Raw genomic sequence first — 18,693 nt, 5'->3', positions numbered from 1 at the left:
AAACTCTATATAGTTTTTAATTTCTAAGGGGATACCAAGTAACTTTCCACCCCCAACTGTGTGGTAGTTATATATTCGTTTGTCAATTTTAAGACTAAGAGTGTACGGGTGGAATCTAGCCTGGCAATCGGGATATATAGCCAAGATGAGGCCTCTGTGTGGGCCTGGCCTTCTCCTGAGGATTCTGGGAACTTCATTAATTCCTCCCTGGAGGTGGGAGACACTCTCTTTCTCTGCTCACTCCCTGCAAGACATTGCAGCTGACAAGACACATGAAGCTACCCTGAGGCAGCCAGAACCCTGGGAACTGGAGAAGCCACGTGGAGACCCCTGCCAGTGCTGAGATGCGTATAATGCCACTGGATCCACAAGACTTCCCACCCACTGGCCAGTGATCTTCCTACGTTTGGCGTCATTGCATGTGTGTCATGAGTCTGAAGAGGACTTTATAGATTGGTATCAGACATATGAGCTAATATTGGACTTATAGACTTGATCTGGACTAGGCTGGGATATTTTCTCAATATTCAATTGCTCGTGCATATAAAACTCTTTCTTATACACGAGTGTCTATGGATTTGTTTCTCTATTCTACCCAGACTGACACATTGAAAAGGGGGTGGTAGACCAAATGACTTTAAATCATCCCATAGGATCCAATGCTGGGGATCTGGGTGTTCCCTAGTTGGGCCTGTAAGGTTGGGACAGGCTAATTTTAGGAAACTACCTCTTCTCCTGGGCCTGACCTTCCCTGAAAGCGGCAAACCGCAAGGGCTCAGTAGTCAGGTGTGGGCTCAGGCGTGGGGGCAAGAAGCCATTCCACCTCCTCTCAGTGCTGCAAGCCATCCAGACCTCCCTTTCTGAGAAGCAAGCACCTCCCACCCATCCCACGACACAACGACACAACGTGACACACCTGGTTTGCCCTCAGCAGATGGCGCTTCCTGAGGGCTCACGGGGCTAGTGTTTGGGGTTTCTCTGTAGGAGGGCGAGGCCCTTAGCGTCACCGCTCCCTTCCCCGTGCAGATTTTTGTAGGATCCATGTCTGAAATGAAAAGACCCAGAAGAGGATATTGGACCCCATGTTTCACAGAAGATGACAGCAACAGTCAGCTACTGACATGTACAGACACCCCCTCCATCCCATCCCCCCACCCCGGAGGAGATGAACCAGGTGGCAGACACAGGAAGGCTCCATACACGTGGGCGGGGGGAGAAATGAAAAGTTTCCCGTGGATGGTGGCCAGGGGACCAGTGCCGTGTGCCGAGGTCTGCTGCACGCATCATGAGGTTAGGGGGGCAGGTGGGGGTGCCGATGAATTCTGAGTACATGTATGAGTTCAATGTCAGCAGGGGAGTTTCACAATGAAAGCAGGTTGATTCCTTGTATTAAATGACGTTTAGGCAGGCAAGCAGACTTCTCATCGATTAGTTAAGTGCAGTTCAGCAAAGTTTCCAGGAACCACCCCCTCGCTCCACCCACACTTGTAAAAGAACATGCTGCCAACTGAGGGGACCAGGGGGCTGTCCTGAGGACAATGCTGCCCCTTGCAGCCCTCCAGTGGCAGGTGGAGCAAAGCCTCCCATGTCAGCAAGTCAAGAACCTGGAACTGACCGGAGTGACCAAGTCCCTGCCTGGAGAGAAAGATCCTGGGAGAGGCCGCCTCACACATTCCAAAAGATAACACCAGAAGCACGAACTCCTTCAATGGAAAGCATTCGCTGCCCCAGGGAGCCTGCCCAGCCCCTGCCCCATGCCCGGCTCCTAGAGTCTTCAGAGTGGCCTGGTAACACCCTGATCCGTACACAGATTTCAACCGACCGGTTCTGAGCCTACAGGAGAGTCGGCAATAGGGAGAGAAGCAGGCCACGGGTGGTGGTCTAGAAGGTTCTAGAAGACACACATGCTTCTTTCGGTGCAGCTCAGCTGAACTGAACCCCATGGTTGCTTTTGCAAACTGCACCGCCTGGATTCCTGGTCTAAATTTAGGATTAGGATGAGGAGCTAATATGCAAGGGGCTCTGGGAAGGAGCTGAGCTCAGAAGTCTACCTCCTCCCACTCCTGGGTCAGGGCAGTGAGGAGCAAAGCCTCTTCTCTCCAGCTCTCCCGGCGGGAGCCCGCCCTTCCCAATAGCTCAGCTGCAACGACCATCAGGTTACAGAAGAGATCTGCCCTGTCAGCGTCCTTGCGGTGAAAGCCGAGCACAAGAACACAATGGATGATGGAGCATCTGACTGGTCCAATCCCATCAGGATGTTAAGTGACAGATGTCACCCACTGATCGGGGAAGCTGGTTCTCGGCCATTTCCACAGGACACGGTGCAGCCCATCAACAGGTCCCAGGGCGCCCGGCCAGGAGTGTCCAACTCCTGAAAGCACCCTTGTCTGCCTCATCTGGGCACCCTGGTGGTGCAGTGACTAAAGACTCAGCTTCTCACAGAGCTCAGCAGGCCGACCCCACCCGCTGCTCCAAGAAAGGGGACAGACAGCCTTAGGTAGCCTACAAGACAGACCGATGCTGGCCTGTAAGGTTGCTATGATCCCTACCTAACCCACTGGGGAAAGGGCTATGTGCGTCCTTTGGGTGGGGTGGGGGGGACGGACAGTAGTCCCTTCACTTCTCCTTCAGCAGCTCCACAGAAGGAACTCTGGACAATCTATTTCGGTACAGATCCCAGCCAAGAAAACCCTGTGGGTGTCCCAGTCCTACCCTGTAACCCACAGGGACAACCAGAGGTCAGGATCACCCAAGAGGGAGCTTTGGGGGCGAGGTGGAGCGGGCTTCAGCACAGGAGGCAGCTTGGAGATGGAGAGGGCATGGGGATTACCCCCCCTCCCTGGAGGACGGGCAGGAAGTGGCTGCAGGTGGAGTAGGGGTGGGCCCGCGGGGGGCTTCACAGAGGAGAGTCTCAGGTTTGGTGTCCAAGGCAGCTGCTGCGTGGCCCGGCCACCCCAGGTGCTCCGCAGGCCCACACTAATCCTTCACTGGAAACCCAAGTCCTGGGGGTCAGAGCGCTACAGGGAGAGCAGGACAAGTGCATGGACACCCCCCCTCCCCAGCCCCCTTTCTCTCTCACACACACGAAGGAAACGCACCAGGAAGTGGGAGAGAGCATGCAAGGATGAAGCGTCTAAGTCATTGTTAGAAGGGAGGAAGACAACGGCGTGCGTGGTCTGCGGAGACTCAGGAAAGAGGTACCTGTGCGGAGGACTAGGTCTGCGGAGTTTGTCACTGTCCTCACGGGGATTATTTTAACGGCCGAAACAGAGCGTGCGCGTAAAGGGCTGGTGGTGGCTGAAAACACAAAAGGGTAAATGGTGCATCCAGAGGGAACACTTGGGAAACACTCGGGCTGCTGAGGAACTGGGCAGGGACAATAGGAGGAAGTCGCCCCCATGAGAAGAATAACACAAAGAGCCATGGACGCAGCGATTAAAAATAACCTGCTTTCTCCGGGTTCCGGTTATAGACCACTACGTAGGGGCTCTTCCTCAAGCCACCGCCCCAGATTCGGGGGGTCAGGGTTGTTCACTGCCCTCCTGCCACACCAAGAGCTTGCCAGGGCCCTGCACAAAGAGGTTTACAGAGGCACAGATGGCCTGGCAAGCCGAGGAAGGGGAGAGTGGCGTCCAAGGGCCCCCTTGGGGCAAGCCTGGCGTTCACACTGAGGGGAGGGCCCGAGGAAGCCAGCCATGGCCCATGGGGCTCAGACGAGAGAAGAAAAGAGCAAGTCCATCAGTTGCCCAGTCCCTTCAGCCATCACAGATGCCTCCCCACCATTTCTTTGATGCTGGGTCTGCTCCACCAATCATATCCCTCCTGCCCCCAGCAAGTCAGAGCCCCATCTGTCGGGCCGCAGATGGTCTTGCTTAAAGCCACTCTTCCCCAGTCAAGAGGTGGCCAAGCATCCAATCGCAAACTCAAGACTCTGGGCACCACCCAAGTGACGCAGGCTGGGTTCAGACTCCTAGCTGAGCTTGCAGGGGGATTGGGGTCACCGGCTGGAATGCAGGCAGGCTGGCTGGTATCCTCCAGCCCTGGGTGGTCCAGGCTACCAACCTTGCAGGGTTTCTTGGGCTCCCTGCCTCCCCAGATGCTGCAGACTCAATGGTGGGCCCATCCCCAAACCCTCTATCCCAGAACAAGCTGGTTGCGAGCCCCCGACCCCACCCCTCATCCTCAGTCTCTCATGCAGGCAATGCAGAGAGCTGAAACACATGCGCTGTGGTGCCGACGCCCCTGCCACTCCGGTGGGGGACGCCCAGAGGTCTTGTAGCCACAGATACCGCCTGCGGGTAGGGCTGTTTCAGAAGCAAGGCTTGCTGAAGAATCAGCCATTGTGCTGGAAAGCCTGTCAGTGCCTTTCAAAGGGGGGAGGGCGGCACTTCGGCAGAGGACAGTGCCCTCCCCACCCGCCAGTCCCTCGAATTATCCATGGCCTCTGCCAGCCAGTAACCGAGTGAATAATAACCATACTCCAAACACTAAGCGGTCACAGCAATTCTCCTGACTGCTCCGGTGACCCTCAGGGTGCACTTGCCTCCCCCTTTGGTAAGACAAAGGGGAGTCTTACCAAGGACCAAGTGGGACCACTTCTATCTGTTACCCTCCTTCCCTCTTCAGTCTCTTCTCTAAAAAAATTCCCAGGGGTGGGGTGGGTGGCCCCATGGGGTTTAAAAGCATCAGCACACCCATCTCTCTCCACATTTCTAACTGGATGTTCACACACTCCCGCCCTGTGTCCACCCAGTCCAGGAGCGCCGGTGGCCCAGTGGCGATGCATTAGGTGGCTAAGTGCAGGGTCCACTGTTGGAAACCACCAGCCAGCTCCAAACCATGAAGCTCTCTACTCCTGTACAAGTCCAGCCTCGGAAACACACAGGGGTCACTGCGAGTCGGCATCCATTCAATGGCCGTGAGCTGGGGTGCTCACTCCACACTAGGTCCACCAACGTTCCTTACATCCAGCTTTGCCGAGAATGCGGGAGACCAAGAACACAGCAGGCAAAGCTCCACCTCAAGCATGGAGGAGGGAAACTGGGCAGGGAAACCAAGAGCCACAGAACACAGGACCCTGCCACCCCCAAACCGCACCCACCCCCAGACCAAATGGGTCCCCTCGCCCCACCTCCTCCTGCCTGGTATGTCTTCCCTCTCCAGCAGTCTGTCTCGTACATCTTGCCCCGTCTCAAAAAGAAGATTTGCTGAACCAGACAGGAATGATAGTCAAAGGCCAAACATGCCAAACTCCGAAATTACTCTCTGACAGCTGTTGCACTTTGCTTTAAATACCCAGCACCAGGACTGTTTGCCCTTCCTTTCTGATACCATACAATCTTGTCAGATGGGTGATTCACTGAATCACTGGAACCCAGACTCGGAGCACGGTCCTTGCTCCTGTGGACCCTCCAAAGTGGTTCTCTCACAGACGAGAAGATTCACGCTGCAAAGATAAAGGGCCTCCCAAGACACCTCTCTGCTCGGGGCTGGCACCCAGACCGCACACCACGCCATTTGAGTGCTCTCACAGCGCACGCCTGCCTGCATGCCTATTTGGGGATCTCCGCTGAAAGTATCAGGATGAGAGCATCGAGGGCAAGCGGGCCTTGAAGGTCACCTTCCGCACCACTGATTTCACATTGAAGGCTTTCGTTAAAAAAGTGTTAAAAACCGAAAGCACACAGCTTTGGAAAGCACACGTGCCACTCTCGGAACCGATTGCACTGGGTTGGGACTCTGAAGGTTATCACCACTGTACCACCGGGCAGGAGGAAATGACAAGATGATTTCAGACTGACAAGTGCTGCAGGCACCTGGCATGAAGCACACCTCCTTTGAGGTATCTGATCTGCAATTGACACAGCATCCCTGCCCTGTGAGCCAGGGCCAGTATTTTAATACTGTCATCTCACAGTACGGAAAAGGTAGTAGACTCATGAGATGCACGCATATGCTCACGGGGACAAGAAGCAGGCCTCCTGTTCATGGCCTCGTTAGGTCGGGCAAGTGGGGCAGGCCAGGTCCGAGGCACCCTGCTCCCTCTGGAACGGGACACTGTCCAGGACGCAGCCCAGGTTTCTCTTCGAGAGCCTTACCTTTTTCTTGCCCGTTGTTGCCTGGTGCCAACCCGTTCACCACGGCCTTAGAAGCGTCAACATCACATTCTGAAAGAAAGGGAGCGTATGATCACACATCCCCACATCCTACCGAGTCCCACGCAGGCCGGGCTGGGATGGAGTGGAGAGTGACAGTGGCCGAGGACCTGCCATGGCCGATCTTGAGGGGTTCTATCCATTACCCTCATGCACATCCTGCTGGTTCCACCCCATGCAGACTTCCTGGGTGTGGGAGTGGGTCCCTCAGGCATCCAGGGAGAGCTCTGAGAATGCTTTGTGGCCCCAACCCGGGACAACTGAAGAACTGCTAGAGGAGGGAGTGTGTTGTGGATAATCTAAGTTATCTTGCCTCTTGCTATGGTTTCCTTCCTGGCATTAAAAAAAACCCACCAACTTACGTAATTCCCTCCAAATAGCTTCTCCTAACAAAGGTCTATCACCTTAGTCCATCTGACTTTAGACTCTAGAAGCTCTGCCAAGAGCTGTTTCGTATCATAGCAACACAAGAGCCTCCACCAACAGACAGGTGGTATCAGTGTATATGGTACATTTGCCACAAATCAAACTTGGGTTTCCCACGTAGAAGGCAAGCATGTCCCCAATGAGTCACCAATGCTTCAGGCGGCGTCCTTTAATCTTCATCACATCCCAATGAGCTGGTCCATTTTACAGATGAGAATGCTAAGAAGGGCCCACCCCATGATCGAGGCCACACAGGCAATGGGGTGACACACCGCAGAGTCCTCCTGGTTCCTAACACCCTCTCTCCTGCACAACTCAGGGCGTGACTAAGAGGGCACTGTCTGGAAATGAGTGAAGATGCTTGTTTTTAAATGACAGAGATCTCTGATAAGACTCTAGGAAGAATGCAGGTCTCCAATGGTAAGAGTGGCGATACCATGAGGGTGGAGGGAAGGTGGGGTAGAAAGGGGGAACCGATCACAAGGATCTACATATAACCTCCTCTCTGGGGACGGACAACAGAAAAGTGGCTGAAGGGAGATGTTGGACAGTGTAAGATATGACAAAATAATAATTTATAAATTATCAAGGGTTCATGAGGGAGAGGGGAATGGGGAGGGAAGGGAAAAAATGAGGAGCTGATACCAAGGGCTCAAGTAGAAAGCAAATGTTTGGAGAATGATGATGGCAACAAATGTACAAATGTGCTTGACACCATGGACGGATGGATGGATTGTAATAAGAGTTGTATGAGTCCCCAATAAAATGATTTTTAAAAAAAGAACTAGAAGAAAAAAAAAGAATGCCGGTCTAGGAGGTCCCTGAAGCAGGAGGGCAGGTCACTGTGACATCCACATGGTCAACCGCCACTGCCACTCACGCCTGTGGGTCTCAGAGTCTTCCCGGTCACTCTCAGAAGCCAAGGTGGGCCTTTGTCTGCAGATGGAAAACTTCCTTGCTTCGAAGCCAGGGCTGGCAATCCATCAAGTCCGTCTGTTCCCAGCACTGCTTTCTCCAGCCCATGCTTTCCCCGCAAAGCCCTAAACTGAAGATACTCAGACCCTATAAGGAGCCTTGGTGGCATCGTAGCAATGTGTTGGGCTGCCATCTGCATGGTTGGCAGTTCAAGAGCAAACAATCCTCTCTGTTTAGCTATAAAATAATAAAATACTCAAACCCGGTCATCTGTTGAAGTCTGGATTTTTATTGTCAAATGCAAAGCAAAAGGGTGAGCAAACTGCTCTTCCAGCCTGGGTGAAGAAAGGGCAGGGTCCACTCATACTCTGACACAAGGACAAACTCTCTGTGTACTCTTTTTTTTAATTAAAAGATCATTTTATTGGAGACTCTTACAGCTTTTATAACAATCCATACACCTGTATCAAGCATATTTGTACAAACGTTGCCATCATTATTTTCTAAACATTTCCTTTCTATTTGAGCCCTTGGTATCGGCTCCTCTTTCCCCCTCCCCCACCTGTGGGCTTTTGCTACAGTCACTAGGACTCGGTGTCATCGAGGTGCGTGCACATGTCAACACTGACCCACCTGTTTAATGACAATAGATGTACTATATCGTAGGCTGATTATATCTCAATCAGGTTCTTCAACGTAGAAAAGGGCAGGATGATTGTCAAAATTAAAGGCATGGTGCATTTAATTAAGCACACAGTTCCCAACAATAAGTTGGTGCTCAATAAATCATTAACAATAAAGGCAGCAATGATGATGATGATGACTTATGTCAACTTGGGCTGTCATCAACGTCTTCCAGCTTAAAAACTAAAATGCCACTGAGGCTTCCCAATGGGTGTTGCTGGGTGCCGTAGGGTTGGTTCCGACTTACAGTGACCCTATGCACGGCAGAAGAAAACACTGTCAGGCCCTGCACCATCCTCACAAGGCCACCGTTGCAGCCACTGTATCAATCCATCTCATGGAGGGTCTTCCTCTTTTTTACTGACCCCCTACCTTACCACGCAAAGCATGGTATCCCTTTCCAGGGACTGTTCTCTGCCTTCTGGTATAGGAGCCCTTGTAGCATAGCGGTGATGCGTTGGGCTACGAACCACAAGATCAGCAATTAGACCACTCGTCATTCTGCTGGAGAAAGATGAGCCTTTCTACTCCCGTAAAGAGTTCGTCTCGACCATCCACAGGGCAGTTCTATCCTGTCCTACAGTGTCTCTGTGAGTCGGCATCGACTCAATGGCAGTCCGTTTGCTTTCTGGAGTTTTGGTTCCTTATGAAAACATGTCAAAAGTACAGGAGACAGAGTGCTTCCAAGGAGCATTCTGGCTGTACTTCCCCAGGACTTGTGTGTCCTCTGGCAGCTCATAGCATGTTCAATATTCTTTGCTGAAAAAAAAACTCTTTGCCAATTCTTTGCCAACACCATGGTTCAAACGCATGCATTCTTCTTCAGTGTCCCTTTCCTGGTCATTACCCAGTTTTTGGAGGCACGTGAGGCAACTGAAAGTACGATGACTCATGTCAGGCACAGCTCAGTGCTCCGTGTGACTTCTCTGTTCATGAACTTTGAAGAGGTCTGTGCAGCAGATTTGCCCCCGATGCAGTACATGTCCTGATCTGTCGGCTGCTTGCCGCTTCCATGGGCATGGAGTGTGGATCCAAGTCAAATGAAGTCAATCCTCGACCACTTCAGTCCTTTCTGTTCTCAGGATGTGGTCTATTGGTTCAGTTATGTGGATTTCTCATTTCTTTACATTGAGGTATAATCCACACGAAAGGCTGTCTTCTTCAATCTCCATCGGTACAGGCTTCCGTTCAGTATCGCAGGTTGTCAATCAGTCTTCCTCCAATCCTGCTGCCATGTTCTTCTTCGGATAGTCCAACTTACTGAATTACTGGCTCAGCATACAGAATGAATTCAGTGTGATGAAAGACACACATCTTTCCTGATTTTAAACTATTCAATAGCCCCTTGTTCTGTTGGGATAATTTCCCCTTGGTCTCTCAAGAACACAATGAAGCGTTCTGCAAACTCTTCTCCTCAATGCCAACTATACGTTGTTGTGATGTACAGTTGAATGCCTTTGTAACGCCAATAAGATACGAATAAACACTTTTCTGATGTCCTCCACTTTCAGCCAAGATCCATATGACATCAGCAGTACTATCCCTTTACGCCACAGCATCTCCTGGCCGCTCCCTGTTGATGCACTGCTACAGCGATTTTTAAAAATTAACTTCCGTAAGATTTTACTTGTATGTGATATTCAAAATACTGTCCAATAAATTCTGCAGTATGTTGGGCTGCTTTCCTTTGGAATGGACACGAATGAAGAACTGTTCCCTGTCTGCTGGCCAGGTGGCTGTCTTCCAAATTTCTTAGAAACATGCTTCCAATGCTGCATGAGTTTGTTCAGACATTTCAGAACCTCAGAACCTCAAAACATTATACACGAAGAAGGCAAAAGGTCATTAAAAAGATAGGAAAAAAAGAAAAGGCCAGAGTGGATGTCAGAAGAAACTGAGACTTGATCTTGAATGTACTCATCTAAAGCGAATGGACGAAATGGTGAAGTCCAAGAGCTGAACCTCAAATTCCCAAAGGCAACTAAAGAAAACAGTGCATTAGAGTGAAATGTGCAAAGAACTGTAGTTAGGAAAACAAAAGGGGAAGAACATGCCCGACATTTATCATGCTGAGAAGTGAAGAAAAATATTCAACCCTGGAGTTGTAATGTTGAAGGATTCTATGGGCAAAAATATTGATCTCTGCAGGAAGCATCAAAAGAAGATGGAAGGAATGCACAGTCACTATACCGAAAAAGAACTGGACAACGTGCAACCCCTTCCAGAGTTAACAAATTATCAGGAACCTGTGATCCTGAAGGAAGAAATCCAACCAGCACTGAAGGCACTGGTGAAAAACAAGTCTCCGGGGATCAATAACTGAACACCAGCTAACCAGTGCTGGCGGCCTCTGAGCGAATGGGAAATCTAGGGAAGTTTCCAAGAGAAGATTTGCAAAGGACAGAATGACAAGCTTAAAGTGACTTACCAGAGCTCATGGTGATGACAGGACAGGTCTTCTGCGAGTGGGGCCCTGAATCTCTCTGCAGAAAAACAAACGCCACGCGTGAAATTAATGAACAGCAGGTTCAAAAATACCCTATTCTATGGATTGTGATAAGACCTGTATGAGCCCCATAGACAATGATTTTTAGAAAGAACGCCCTATTTTATCTTCTTTGGCAATGAAAGTACAAACACCAGGAGCTTTCCTACCACAGAGCCGAAACAGGACTCTCTCAGCCAGACCTTGAGCGCATCGCCCCCTGCTGCACTCTGTCTTGTTAGCCACTCAACTTTGATACCATCCCAGATCTCTTTCAGCTTTAGCATTTTATGAACAGTCTCGCATGCCGTGAGTGTACACAGGTCAAAGTAAAGATGAAGGGAAAAGCCAAATTTCAGGACAAAGAGGTAAACTCATGATCAGAGGTTATTAATAATACTAGGGAACAATTACATACCAGACTGTGCACGGTGACATTTCCCAAATGCTTTAAATATATTAAATCATTTGACCCAAACAAAGAACATTGAATAAGCTTCGAGCTGCCAGAAGGACACACAAGTCCTGGGGAAGTACTACCTAAATGTGGTTCTCAGGTCTGCAGCACCGGCATCAGCTGGGAGCTCAGGAAAGATGCAGAAGGCCCCGTGCATCAATGTTCACTGCAGTACTGTTCGCAATAGCCAGAGATCAAAGCAACCCAACTGTCCATCAACACAGGAATGCTCGCATAAAAGGTGGTGTATACAGACAAGGTAATAGTATTCATCCCTAAAGAGAGAGGTTTTGATACGTGGGACAACGCCGGTGAACCTCGCAAATATTATGCTTCAGACACATAAATCATCCTAATACCACAAAATATCGAGAAGAGGAAGTAGCTTATGGGTTTCCCAGGGGAGGGGTTACTGTCAAAGGGGGGAGGAAACCTTTTAGAAATAAAACAGTGATAATGATTGTACAACTTGGTTAGTGTTACTGAATTTTACATTTAAAAATGGTGACGATGAGTTTTGTATATGTGTGTACATGTATATATATATCCACCATCATTTCCTCTTAAATTTTTATTTCCATTTTTATTCATTATTTTGGATTTCAAACAAATGTGAGTCATTTTAATATTGTGGCCTGTGATTTCTTCTGCCAGAAGAATAAACAAGTCTGTTGTGATGGACAGCCAGCCAGAATGTTCCTTCTTTAGAGGAAGGACAAGAGTCCCTATCCCATATGTGGGCATGTTACAGGGAGAGACCCTTCCCCAGAGAAGGGCATCGTGGTTGGTGGAGGACGAGCTGGAAGGGGGAAGAGACGTGGCAGCTCCATCCGGGGCTCAAACAGCGTCACAATCGTGAGGGTGGTGCAGGGCCGAGAAGCCCTGTGTTCCGTTAGGAATCAGAACCGACCCAACAGTGACCCAACAACAAATGAGAAATGAGTTCATTTATCTGATGACTTTGGTTTTCCTGGGATCACGATACTATATATTCGAAGAAAGAAAGGCCTGTTATTTGTTCTCACGTACAAACATGAAAAAACACAACCTTTTAGTGGGATTTGGATGAGAGCGTACAGAGCAAACTGGTTTTCCATTCAACCATTCATATACATTTTTATTCCAGACATTAATTGCGATCTCTACCATGTAACAACGCTCTTCCCGCTTCCTCCCTGTGTTTATCATTAAAAAAACATTTTTTTAAACTGCTCAGATCCCACCCCAGACCGAATGAATTCGAATGTGCAGTTTAACACGATCCCCAGGTGATTTCTCTGTACTTTTAAGTGTGAAAGGCAATGATGTAGAGAAAACCAACTCCCCGGGTCATGAATTCTGTAACAGGGAGGGCGAGGACAGTAGTGCGGGTCTGTTATAAAGACACATACCCTCCTTTGCTATAGAACACTCCAGAGTCCTGCGCTGATTTCCTTCCTGGGTGACCACCTACGTGCTGCCCTTGGAAATGACCGACAATGAGAAACCTGAAGGCGAAAGGAAATCACTCGAATGTCCTTCTCGGCAGCAGCTGGGCCTCTGTCACTGTCAACGCACCCAGAGCCCGCGCCCTTCCAAAGCCCCCCTCAGCCAGCTTCTAGACCAGGGAGCCCAGCTTCTTGCCACCGCGGGACGTGCAGCCAACGGGCTGGGTGCAGGTTCCTGGTGTTTCGCTGCTACCACAGGTGCCTCGCAGGACCGAAGGGCTGCCGTGGTATCACCCAATGCTTTTATTTCAAAAATAACTTTTAATAGTCACTGTTATGATGGTAAGGCTTTGTTTATCCAACTTTTAAATGTTATTATTTACCCAATTTTTAAAATGCGACAGAAGGCATTTTTCTGACTCCACCATGAAGCCACCGTCACAGGAAGGTCTTGCCTTCCTCGGCAGAGTCCTTCCTAGCCTTTATCTAGAGGTATCGTTAGCACTGAGGAAGCGCTGTGCTTTCATTTTTAAATGAGACACTTTGAATTTTTCTCCTAGGTTCCTGCACAGTCACGGAATCCTTCACTTTAGTGACAGTATAATGTTTCACTGTAATACTACTCCCTAGTTCATTTACAAATTCCCTCTTTAAAGCTGAGTTTAATTTATCTTACTTTTAAAACCAAATGTGTGCCATGCAGTGTTCTCAGGCTAAGAAAGGGATGAAGGGCGATGGTCTAGGAGCCAAACCCAGGGGATGCCTCAGCTCACACACAAGGACCCACCGCCGTCACATGGGGAAGGCCCTCTGCTTGTTTTATCTTTTTCTATCAATAAGAAATCACTCCGATAGTGTTGTAGGCTACACGTTGGGCTGCTAACCCCAAGGTCAGCACCTCGAAACTGCCAGGGGCTCTTGTGGAGAAAGACGAGGCTTTCTACTCCCGTAAGCAGTTCCCGTCTTGCAAACCCACAGGGACAAGCTTTGCTCCGTCCCATTGGGTCACTATGAGTTGGAATTGACTACATGAAAGTGAGTTCAGAACTCTGCCCCTGCTCTCCCTCCCCCCACCCCACCCCGACTTATAGCTTATTTTTGTACATAGTTTTGTTAACATATAATTCACATATCATACAACTCAACAGTTCAATCGTATTAAAGAGTTGTGTAGTCATTACCACAATCAATTTTCAGGATATTGTCTTCTTTCTTGTACCCACTGTTATTGGCTCCCCATTTTCCCTAACCTCCCCAGTGCCATAGCCCTAGGTAATGATTCATCAAACTACTGTCTATAGATTTACCTATCCTGAATTTGGGGGTAGTTACATCATGCCATGTCAACTTGATAAAAAAAGTGTAGGGGTGGGGTCTAGCTTGTCAATCAAGTTGTCGAGCTTGTCAAGATTGATGATGCCTTCTTGTGGGTGTGGCCTTCTCATGACGATTCTGGGAACTCCCTCTCTTTCTCCCTGGATGTGGGTCATATTGTCTCTCTGCTTCACCTTCCTGTTGAAGAGACACACTCGGACAGCTGGAGGAGCCAAGTGGAGACCTGTGCCAGTGCTGAGATTCTTCTATCGCCACTGGATCCACAAGATTTTGCACCCACTGGCCGGTGATCTTCCTGTATTTTGCATCACTGCAAGTGCTGCATGAGTCTGAAGAGAGATTTATGGACTAATATTGGAATTATGGGCTAATATGGGACTTACAGACTTGCTCTGGATTGGGCTGGGATGTTTTCTTAATATACAATTACTTTGGGATATACAGTTATTTCATATATATATGTATGTATATCTATATCTATACATAGATGAGTGTCTCTGGATTGTTTCTCTAGTCAACCCGGACTAACACAGATTTCAAATACAGAAAATCATACAAAACAAAAACAAGAAACAAACAGCAAACCAACAACAACGACAAAATAAAACACAAGAAAACCTCAAATGAAAAGACAGCATTTTGGGTATAAAAACAAGGACCGAGGAACCTATAGAGTCAGCAAGTGGTACAAGAGTTTTGGGGGGCGGGAGACACAGAGGTGGTGGCGGGGTAAACGGGTGATGACGTCAAGGGATCCATAGAGAAAAAGAATGCTTGGAAACTGATCATGGGAGCAAATGCACAATTCCGCCGAATGTGATTAAACTATGGAATGATTTGATATATGTATTAATCCAATTAATAAAAAAGAAAAGAGCAGAAAATATGAAAAGATGAACCAGTAAAATGGATCAAAAGAGAGATCAAATAAGGTGTTACATTTTAACCTAACTATATTTGCTATAATTGACGTTACAATACTCTCTGATAGCAAGACTATATATTTGCATCCCTGAGCTACAGTCAGAGGAGATTTATGTGGGAACCCTGCAAATGGTTAGTGGGCTTACATTGTCATCCACGGCCTTCTGCAAACTGGTGTTCAGATTTTAAGCTCTGATACCATTCCTTCCTCCAGAATTGAGTTTTACTACCTACAATCCTTGGATCACACAGAGTGGTGTTCTTCTTCCATGTAGACTTTGTTGACACCTCACTTAGATGGCTGCTTATTTGAAGACAAACCTTTATTTTATTTTTAATAAATCATTTTATTGGAGCTCTTAAAGCTCTTATAACAATCCATGCGTCAATTGTATCAAGCCATCATCATTTTCAAAATATTTTCTTCTGTTTGAGCCCTTGGCATCAGCTCCTCTTCTTCCCCTCCCTCCTCCACCCTTCCACCCGCATGGGCCCCTGATAAATGATAAATTATCATTATTTTCATATCTTACACTACTCATTGTGATGACAAGCCTTTAAGGCCCCAAACACCGTTCTTTCTGACAGATGGGTACCATCTATTTTCGTCACTATACTTTGCTACAGTGCCCATTATCTTTAATGATCTCTTCATGAGAATGAGTATCAAGTAGGGCCGTGTCATAAGAACTACATGTTCTTTGATTAGGGCTACAATTAAGTGTGAGTCCTAGATCCATCCATATAACTATGGTTTATACATGTCTTGGTTCACTCTAAAGACATCATTATTACTTTATGCTAGAGGACATTATAAATCATCCCCGTGGGTAATAAAGTCATTCTAATTGATATGGCCATTAATTTAGCCAATGGTATAGAATTAAAAACACTGTTGAGAAAGTAAATTGTACAAGCATGGGTCAATTTTTCAGACTTAAATACACGAAGTGTTGACTTGTACAGATTAAAAATTTAAGTGACTGGACACTATATGAACAATGAAGGTTGGAAACGGCAAAACTTTCAATAACACACATTCACACAGGCAGAAGCATGCCTGCTAGACAAGCACAAGTCATAAAAAATAAAAAAGAGTATAAATATAGTAATTACATAGTGGTCCCAGGCCACCATTCATTGGGCACCCTTCAAGGCAAGAGATCCAAATCCATGTCCAATGAACACCAAGTCCATAACCTGGTATGACAGCCATCTGCTTCTTCTCACACTAGGGTGTTACAGCCCCAAGTCCAAGGGACTATGTCAGTTTGTTAAATGTGCTACAGGTGAGTCTAATGTAAATCCCAGTTCTCCTAGCATGGTTTCCAGAGTGGATCTTTTGCATGTGGCTCCTGATGGATACTGTGCACATCCAGAGGGCAGAGTCTGAAGTCCTAGGGCTTGAGTCGCCAAGGGCGGGGTACAACAAGGCCCAAAGTGTCCAAGGAGGCCTCGCCTCCCCCCAGTCTGGACCTGGGTTTCCAGTAAAGTTCCCTAGTCACTCCTGTAGGAGTGGCTGGGGTGATGTGGGGTGACCCTAGAACAATGTTGTACAGCAGCCAACTGATTGGTCTTTTCCCTCTCCCCACATCTTGGGAAATTGACCCCAGCTGCGGTGAGGTCTCCTGGGTCGGCGTGGTTTTTAAGATGCACAAATAAAGGGCGATCCGTGACTCGCAGGAACTAGGCAGACTCACTACCCCATTGCTTGAGAGAGCAGATTCGACGAGGACCTGACTCGAGGGCAGAACCCGCTGATGAATCCTCTAGTCGTGGACTCGTGCTGTCAGGAGAGACAGTCCCTGGAGAAGGACACCATGCTCAGTAAAGCAGAGGGGAAGCAAGAAAAGGGGAAGGGCCACCACCAGGTGGATGGACAGGGTGGCTGCAACCACAGTGGGCTCAGATAGGAGAACAACTGTGAGGACGGTGCAGGAAAGGGGAGTAGTTCCTTCTGTTGTCCGTAGCATCGCTGCGAGTCAGACGTGACTGGATGGTACCTAACAACATGCAATCTTTGTCCTTCTGCGATGGACTAACTCCACTCACCCTAACGGTTTCCAGGCCTCCCCATGTCACGAGGTGTTTCAGGATTTCGGCCCGTTAAGGGTTACGTAGTATTCCTTTTGGTGTACACACCAAAGTTTCGTGGTCCTTTCTTCTACGGATGGGCAGTTGGGCTGTATCCAGCTTCTTGCTATTGTGAATGGTGCTGCAATGAGCACGGGAGAGCACACATCTGTTTGTGTTCTTTGTCTTACTCTTTAGGGTATATGTCCAGCAGAGGTATTGCTGGGCCATGTGCTATTTCTATTGCTAGTTGTTTTTAGATAGTGCCCTATCACTCTTTGCAATGTTTGGTACAAGAGTTCAGAACTTCTAAGTGTCAGCCCCAACCCTTGACCACACAGCGATCCAAAGGACACAAGCCAGGAGTGGTATCCAAAATATTTCACAATCCCTTGCTACAGGTTGCCTGCCAGCCTGAGCGGATGGGCCCAGTGTTAACCTGTGAGTTGCTAAATGTAGATAGAGGGAGACAAGATCCAGGGTGGAAGGAAACTGCAGTTGTCTCTTGAATAACACTGGGGTGAGGGGTGCTGACCTCCCGTGCAGTTGAACATCTGAGTATTAATTTGCAGCTGACCCTTGAAAATATGGGTTTGAACTTCACTGACCCATTTCTGTATGGACCTTTCTCCTGGTTCTAGTGTGGTGTGCCAGTACACACTTAAAACATTGTGTGGGGAAAAAAAACATTGTGTGTGGTGGGGTGTGGGAGGTGGGAACTAATCAACAGTTCAGTTGGAGGTGTCTGGCAGCACACACAACTTTAAGCAGCCACTTGCAACACTTGAGAACTACAATAGCATTGTAACACTTGCAACACTACAATAGCATTGAGAAAATAAAACCCTCATCTCAGTGGGCCCATAGAGTTCAAACATGTGTTGTTCAAGGGTCAACTGTCTTTCACTACAAAGTGCACAGGTAGGTGGCGGTGCAGCACAAAACAGCTTCTCAGGTAGCCAGCGCATACTCACGTGGTGACAGTTTGAATCTGTAGCAGACGATGCAGAGGAGCAAAGGGATATTTAAGACAAAAAAACAAAACAAACGACAACAACAGTAGCAGTGGCAACTCAGCCAAGAACAGTGCCCGGTGTCCACTCCTCACCAGTGGTGGCAACAGTAGTGACATCCTATCCAGGCTATTCTAGGCCTGGCTTGGCTCTGATTCCAGCCAACTCAGTCTCCTTGAATCTTGCCCTGCTCTGAGTCTTACCAAAATATCCCTTTCTGGCTTGAGTTCCTTACAGGCAGTGGCTGGTGGTTTGCACCCCAAGCCCAAGAGTGGTGGGGAGGGTACAAAACACGATGCCAAAGTTTTCCCCCAAAGAGAAGAAGTTTCATCCTGCTCCCCTGAAGGGAGACTGGAGCCCTGGTGGCATGGTGCTTACACACTGGGCTGCTCTCCACAAGGTCTGCAGTTCGAAACTCCAGCCACTCCTCAAAAGAAAGATGGGCTTTTCTATTACTGTAAACAGTTACAGCCTCGGAAACTCACAGGCTCAGGTCTACACTGCCCTGTGAACTGGCAGGGACTCAATGGCAGTGAATGGAGACTAGAACGATGTGACGCCCCAAGTGGCCCAGCAAGGGTCTCATCTCCACACCCTGAAGGCTCAGAGTCAGAGCAGAGAGCATGCCCAGGAAGTTGCACCAACAGCCTGTCTGAAGAAAGCTGGATGCTTTGAAAGTCATAGTGGAGCCTCTATAGTTTATTTTCGGGATGCTATTATTGTAGAAAGATGAGGCTCTCTGCTCTCATAAAGATTTACAGCTTCAGAAAGCCTTACATGAGTTGGAATCAACCCTAAG

The 18,693-nt window shown here is 48.4% G+C and overlaps 1 protein-coding gene across 33 annotated transcripts in view; it reads right to left on the bottom strand.

Moving 5' to 3' along the window:
- Positions 1–18,693, bottom strand: part of SORBS1 (sorbin and SH3 domain containing 1) — a 184,524-nt gene that overhangs the window by 100,496 nt on the left and 65,335 nt on the right. For 30 of the 33 annotated variants that reach the window (XM_045291448.1, XM_045291452.1, XM_045291454.1 and 27 more), the window contains exons 2-5: positions 10,609–10,663; positions 6,099–6,167; positions 3,202–3,297; positions 917–1,045 (exon numbers count right to left, since the gene is read on the bottom strand). In XM_045291448.1, coding sequence (XP_045147383.1) covers positions 917–1,045; positions 3,202–3,297; positions 6,099–6,167; positions 10,609–10,618 — 304 coding nt within the window. In that variant the 5' untranslated portion in view covers positions 10,619–10,663. The remainder of the gene's footprint in view (positions 1–916; positions 1,046–3,201; positions 3,298–6,098; positions 6,168–10,608; positions 10,664–18,693) is intronic. The other 3 variants (XM_004701051.3, XM_045291470.1, XM_004701052.2) reach the window with 1 other exon arrangement.

The sequence above is a fragment of the Echinops telfairi genome, unplaced genomic scaffold (genome assembly GCF_000313985.2).
Source record: "Echinops telfairi isolate 266 unplaced genomic scaffold, ASM31398v2 ScPeMD7_70;HRSCAF=299, whole genome shotgun sequence".
NCBI classification, from domain to species: domain Eukaryota; kingdom Metazoa; phylum Chordata; class Mammalia; order Afrosoricida; family Tenrecidae; genus Echinops; species Echinops telfairi.
The sequence above is the reverse complement of the archived record's forward strand: the minus strand, read 5'-3'. Positions and strand labels throughout refer to the sequence as shown.